The sequence below is a fragment of the Brassica oleracea genome, chromosome C8 (genome assembly GCF_000695525.1).
Source record: "Brassica oleracea var. oleracea cultivar TO1000 chromosome C8, BOL, whole genome shotgun sequence".
Classification (NCBI taxonomy): domain Eukaryota; kingdom Viridiplantae; phylum Streptophyta; class Magnoliopsida; order Brassicales; family Brassicaceae; genus Brassica; species Brassica oleracea.
In genome coordinates this window covers 23,209,918-23,217,231 of record NC_027755.1, presented here as the reverse complement: position 1 = coordinate 23,217,231, position 7,314 = coordinate 23,209,918, and the positions used below count along the sequence as shown (strand labels likewise).

The window sequence follows — 7,314 nt, the reverse complement described above, 5'->3', positions numbered from 1 at the left end:
TCTGGTTTGATATCTCTGTGTATCACATGCTTGCCATGGCAATAGATGAGAGCCCTCGCCAACGATGCAACATACTATCACAATAAAAATATAAAGATCTCATTTTCACTAACAAAAGAACAGAACTTGACTTTGATTTAATAACAGCAGAAGGAAGGAAGGAAGGAAAGGGGGACTAACAGTTGCAGCTCGTCTCTCACTGAAGTATTTGCATTTCTGAAGCTCCTTGTAAAGCTCGTCTCTAGCAGCATACTCAAGTATCAAATAAACCCTTTTCTGCAACAAAAGCCAACAAAGCGTGTTATGCTCGCTTTTTATGCGTATCCTCTTCCATAAAGAAGAGCACAAACCTAAGACAAAGAAAGTTCCAGAAGTTGTAGACTTTAATCTAACACTGTAGAGGGTTTGAAAACAATAAAAAACAAACTGGAATAAGATTGATCAATAGCTAAACAGATGAAAACAAATTGCTACCAGAAACTTCTCTAATACTAATAATTCAATTGCTGTATAACCAATCTTATAATCAAGCTCACAGATCCAAAAGGAACTGGAAACAGATGAGTATTATAATCGCTAACCACAGTGTTGTAACCTCAGTGTACCTGGTTCTGACTTTCCGGCTAGAAACGAACTTGCCTTACCGATGGAGAGGAATAAGGTGCATTGAAGAACAGATCGTGCTCGAAGGGGGTGATGGATTTAAGGAGTATGATAAGGCGATGAATATTGTTTCCGTAGATTAGAAGATAAGACAAAACGTCAAAGATCCGCAAAACGATTCAACATCTCGAACTCCATAGATATATCAGAGAACGAAGGAGAAGACGCTTATTTGTGGAAGAAGATCACTAACCCTAAAATTTGTGTGTTGGTCTTGCTGTCTATCGGGCCGGATAAGGGATTATGCAAAAAGCCCAAAAATTCTAAAAAAGACCGACAACAAAACGCACAACATCATTTAAAGGACACGTGTCGTCATGATATCGCCTGAATTATTGACCTGTCTGCTGAGGTGCACAACCTAGGAAAGAAGCAAAGTGTACTTTATATAATTAGATATTGCTCAAAATAATAATGATAACTACTATTAAAAAAATTAAAATACTAAACTTGGAATGTTTAAGTTGACAAGTCTTGAATATAAGTTGTGAAACTTGTTACATTCAAGTACTCTTATTTGGTAAAATTTCGGCTTGCCATGAGCCATGACTGTCTTGAGTGTTGACAGACACATTTGCGCAGTCGGACACACCCAGGAAGAAACATCCCCCAACGATATTTTTATAGGGAAATAATTAAAAGATTTACATACTTAAAGACAGCTCCAATTCACTATATCAGCAGGGGATTTTTTAGTTTTTTTTACTGGAAAGTCTATGAGAGGCACGAAAATGAGTTGTTCTTTCTTTTAAATCTTCCAATGGACCGGCATGCCAACAATATATTGAACTTTTTTAAAAAATTAACTAAAGAAAATTTGACAAAGGAAGAATATCAGAGAAAGTATATAAATTTAGTATCTAAGAAGAAGTGATTTTTAACTTATCCAATTCCATAGTCGTCATGACCAAGTCGTTGCTATATGCATCGGTGTGGTATTATAATGTATTGATAAGATCTCCTTGTCGATCAAACTGAATAAATGCATAAACAAACAAAAAACGAATGATTTAGCGTCATTGTTGTTTTTTAATAAATGGTTTGTGGACTCTGACCTTAACAATATAGTTTTTATAGATTGTCCCGTACGTCTATAGTGGTGAAATTAGAATAAATCAATGCTTTGAACTTTGACTAAATCCACTGACTTGAAACAAGATTTCAGCAGCCATAAGTGGTTCTTACTTTTCTGCGGTACATTAACATACAGACTATTCAGCGCCCAAGATGGACCGGCACGCCAACAATATATTTATATGAAACTAAATAACGAGAAAAAAATATCCAAACTTTTAGCTATAAAAGGAGAAACGAAGGTGCATCAGAAATATACCAAACTATCATCCCAACACACACAGACTCTCGCTTTCTGATAAGTGTCGTGTGCAGTACCTTGAAAGACAAGAAAAAATGGGATTCCCTTTTGAAGAAACTTTGAGCTCTAACCTTAAAACCCAAACTGTTATTGATGATGATAATGAGTTAGGTTTGATGGCCGTGAGACTAGCCAATGCCGCAGCCTTTCCCATGGTTCTCAAGGCCTCCCTCGAGCTCGGTGTTTTTGACACTCTTTACGCCGAAGCCGCTCGCACCGACGCCTTCCTCTCACCATCTGAGATAGCGAGTAGGTTACCAACTACTCCACGTAACCCTGAGGCACCAGTTTTGTTGGACCGGATGCTTCGTCTACTCGCTAGCTACTCCATGGTCAAATGCGATAAGTTTGGAAAGGGCGAGAGAGTCTACAGAGCCGAGCCAATTTGCAGGTTCTTCTTGAAAGATAACATTCAAGATATTGGATCCCTTGCGTCTCAAGTCATTGTCAATTTTGACAGCGTCTTCCTCAATACCTGGTAATTTTCAAAATTTTATTTTCATCAGTTTTGGAATCTTTGTTAATACGGTAATGAAATCTTACTATAGTAATACGTGAATTATAGGGCACAACTGAAAGATGTGGTACTTGAAGGAGGAGATGCATTTGACCGTGCACATGGTGGCATGAAACTCTTTGACTATATGGGAACTGATGAGAGATTCAGCAAACTCTTTAACCAGACAGGATTCACCATCGCTGTAGTGAAGAAGGCTCTTGAAGTTTACCAAGGCTTCAAAGATGTGGATGTGTTGGTTGACGTTGGAGGAGGAGTTGGCAACACCCTTGGTGTTGTTACTTCAAAGTATCCCAATATTAAGGGTGTAAATTTTGATCTGACCTGTGCCTTGGCACAAGCGCCTTCTTACCCTGGAGTGGAACATGTAGCGGGAGATATGTTCGTAGAGGTTCCAAAAGGAGATGCCATGATATTAAAAGTAAGCTCATTAGTTTATCATTCATATTTATTGAAACTATATGTACTTGTTTTTTGTACTTACATGTGGGATCATATTTGTGTTTATAGCGTATATTACATGATTGGACCGACGAAGACTGCGTTAAAATTCTCAAGAATTGCTGGAAATCACTACCGGAGAACGGTAAAGTCGTTGTCATAGAACTAGTCACTCCTGATGACGCTGATAATGGGGACATCAACGCGAACATTGCATTTGATATGGATATGTTGATGTTCACCCAATGTTCTGGTGGAAAAGAAAGGTCACGAGCCGAGTTTGAAGCTTTGGCTATAGCTTCTGGCTTCACCCATTGCAAATTCGTCTGCCAGGCTTATCACTGCTGGATCATTGAGTTTTGTAAAGAAAATGTGTAAAATACAAAACTAAAACATTTCATCTTCGTTTCAGTTCTTTGTTTGTGATGATCATACTTTGTATGTATGTGTGTTCGAGCAATATGAAAGAAAAATAAGTTTTTTTTTGTTTTTTTTTTCATTGTACTTTTCATATCGACACAAGGCTACCTATCTAATGGACCTTTTATTGCAAAAAAACTTGAGAGAAACTTTTTTGCTTGAATTTAGTTTGCATCTCTAATAGAAATTTACAGACGGGATTATATATATATATATATATATATATGAAAGGCAACCATTATATTCCTTGTTGGTATATATGGTTTTGGAGAAAAATGAGAAATAGAATTAACTTTGTTGTTATGTCATAAATTGAGTTTTTTCACAAAAATCGGTAATCTTCATATCCATGAAACAAATTCCATTAATTTTTAATAAAAGTTAGTAAAGATTTCTTAAAGAAAACAATGACAAAAAACATCATTTGAAACATTTTGAGATATTTTGAGATATATATTTTAAACATGACAGTTTATGGTTGATTTATTTTTTTCTGTATAAACTAAAAACTAATTAAATAAATATATTTAAATACTATTATTTTTAGTTTACAAAAAATTTATTTTTTTTGTCCCAAATAAAAATAGGATATCCGGGGTGCCCGGATCCGAATCCGAGATCCGGATTCGATCCGAGATCCGCTCCGGATCCGCTCCGAAAATAGGATATCCGGGGTGCCCGGATCCGAATCCGAGATCCGGATTCGATCCGAGATCCGCTCCGGATCCGCTCCGAAAATAGGATATCCGGGGTGCCCGGATCCGAATCCGAGATCCGGATTCGATCCGAGATCCGCTCCGGATCCGCTCCGAAAATAGGATATCCGGGGTGCCCGGATCCGAATCCGAGATCCGGATTCGATCCGAGATCCGCTCCGGATCCGCTCCGAAAATAGGATATCCGGGGTGCCCGGATCCGAATCCGAGATCCGGATTCGATCCGAGATCCGCTCCGGATCCGCTCCGAAAATAGGATATCCGGGGTGCCCGGATCCGAATCCGAGATCCGGATTCGATCCGAGATCCGCTCCGGATCCGCTCCGAAAATAGGATATCCGGGGTGCCCGGATCCGAATCCGGATAGTAAAATCTTGGATCCGTGCAAACCGAATCCGGATCCGGATATCTTAATTTTTAGGTCAGGATATCCGGATCCGGATCCGTATTTTTAAAATACATTAAATTTTTAAATTTTATTAATATTTATATTTGATATATTAATATTTATACATGAATTAATCTTATAATATTATAATTTAGCTTTTACAATATTATAAACATATATAAATATATTTATAAATATTTAATTTATGTGTTATATTAAAAAATTAGTATTTTTTGTTAAAAAAATTAGTATTTTTTGTTGAAAAAATTATTTTTAATTATTTTGGCGGATCCGGATATCCGCGGATAATAGAATATCGAGACGGATATCTGAAACCCAGATATCCGGAAACCACGAATCCGGATCCGGATCCGGATATCCTAAATTTCCCGGATATCCGGATCCGTCCCAGGGCTATCACCAACTACCTTACAGGCATCAACCACGCGAAAACCATGCCAAAATCGCTTGGGCACCTACCAACTTGATTTGTAAGAAATTTTGTTTCGTTATGCTCGTTGGTTGGTTGGTTTAATTAACCAACTAGATTTTGATCCGAGATGTTTTCATTTTGTAATATAATAATATTTATAAATTATTGGCAGTTTTTAATATTTGAACATGTGTTAATAATTCATATTTGTGTTTGGATGTACATCACTATTAAAAAGAATTGTTATATATTATTTTCATTTGATTATGTGTTACTACGTGGACTAATTTTCTATTGCACCTTTTCATATATTTAAGCTACGTTGCACGGAAGCTTCATCGGACGTCCGCTTCCCGCTTCGGAACCGGAATCGGAATCGGAACCTTGCGGAAGCTTACGGAATCTCGATTCCAAAACGCTTTTAAAATATTCTCTTTAAAAACACGTTGGAAACTTACGATTCCGTTTTGGAATCACACTTCCATTCTTTTAAAGAAAAAAACTACAATGTCTTATATCAATAAAAATATAAAATTATAGCTTTTAATTTATATAAAATCCAAATTTTAATAATATTGAATAGAGAGAATATAAATATACAAAGTATAAAAATAAAATTATCTTTATGCATTGAGGTTTTTATTAAAGATAATCATATATTCAAATATATTATGCCAATTAATTATAAAGTATTAAAAATAATTAATATAATAATTTATTTTAATTTAATTTATGTGTATTTTTACAGTTTTAATATGAAATCATTTCGAAATTATTATAAATGAATAAATGCTTTATTTTAAATTTAAATCATATAATTTTTAGTTCTAGATTTTTAAAAATCTTATATATGTGTATATATATATATGTGTGTATATATATATGAATACGTTTCTAACACGTACCCGCTTCCTAACTATTTTAAAAATCTCGTTTCCGCGCTTCCATACGCTTCCGCTTCCATGTACCCGCTTCTGTTTCCATGTAACATAGTATTTAAGTACATTTGTATTTAGACAATTCTCTCAAATAACATTTTTTAAGTTTTTATTAGAAAAATAGCTTTTAATAATGAAAATGACCAAAATATCTCTTTTTTATTTTGAAACTTTTAATATTTATTTTTTATTTTTTTAAATTTGAAACCATGTTTTCAAAACCTCACTCCTTGACTCTAAACTTTAAATCTAGATTAATTAACTCTATGGTATAAATGTATTTTTATTCTTTAATAAAACATTTTTTTGTCATTTTTTCCATTGATAACTATTTTGTGACAAAAAAATAAAAATAACCATCATAGGAAATTTCTCTTTATATTTATACGCTTATTAATTCAAAAAATTGTTTTATAGCTAAATAATATGATATATGTTTCAAATATATATTATGTAATGCTTCGCCACCTAGTCATGACATTATGTGAATTAATTGTGTATCTGGAAGACCTTGTTAAATTAGTCTATGGGTTAGGCATGGGCATTCGGATCCTCAGATCGGGTTCGGATCGGATCTCGTCGGGTCCGGATCATTCGGGTCCTGGAAATTTGGATCCTGGAAATTTGGATCCATATAGGTACACGGTTCCGGGTTGGTTCTTAACGAGCCTGGATCGGTTTAGATCTATAATTTCAATACCCGTAAAATATCTATAATTATCGGATATATTTTGGATTCGGATCGGTTCGAATATTTAAGATCCGAAAAGAACCCGAAATACCCGAATTGGACCCGACACTACGAAAAAAAAGTATGTATTGTATCACTTAAATGGTATCACATAAATAAATGATGTTATTTTAAATTATTTATTTGTAAATGATACAAATATATATAATTTTAAATCAGTTCTAATAATTGATAGTATAATTAAATAATTCGACATCATTTCAATAAAATGATATAAACTTTATTAATTTGTATCATTTACACAAAAATGATATGATTCTATACATTTATATCAATTAAATAATTGATGTAATTATTATTTTTGGTTAGCATCACTTATTAATATGACATAAAATTCACATCAATAAAAATTGATGCGAACCAAAAATATATAACTGTGTTTTTCTTTATCGTCAAGTAAGTTAAAATGATGTTCTTTTATTTAAATTTTGCATCAGTTAATACTACTACAAAGCTTTAAAAAAAAATAATTTACTTGAACGGTTACAAGAATTTCTTACACTTCAAAATTCAAAGATTACGGAAGTAGTTACTATTCTTATGGCTTTAATTTAATTGGAGCTCTAATTTCTTTTATAACTCTTCACTTCAAAAATTAAGCATCTTCGTCTTTTTGTTGTGAATGCATTCACGGGTTCTTCTTCCTCTTTTAGTTTCTCAAACTTTCTTGTC

The 7,314-nt window shown here is 34.0% G+C and overlaps 1 protein-coding gene across 1 annotated transcript; it reads left to right on the top strand.

Annotated features, from left to right (window-relative positions):
• Positions 1-1,986: 1,986 nt before the first annotated feature.
• On the top strand, positions 1,987-3,486 carry LOC106309901 (caffeic acid 3-O-methyltransferase-like). The gene is made up of 3 exons (XM_013747047.1): positions 1,987-2,516; positions 2,604-2,976; positions 3,066-3,486. The coding sequence occupies exons 1-3, from the start codon at positions 2,074-2,076 to the stop codon at positions 3,372-3,374; spliced, it is 1,125 nt and encodes a 374-aa protein (XP_013602501.1). The 5' UTR covers positions 1,987-2,073; the 3' UTR covers positions 3,375-3,486.
• The last annotated feature ends 3,828 nt before the right edge of the window (positions 3,487-7,314 follow it).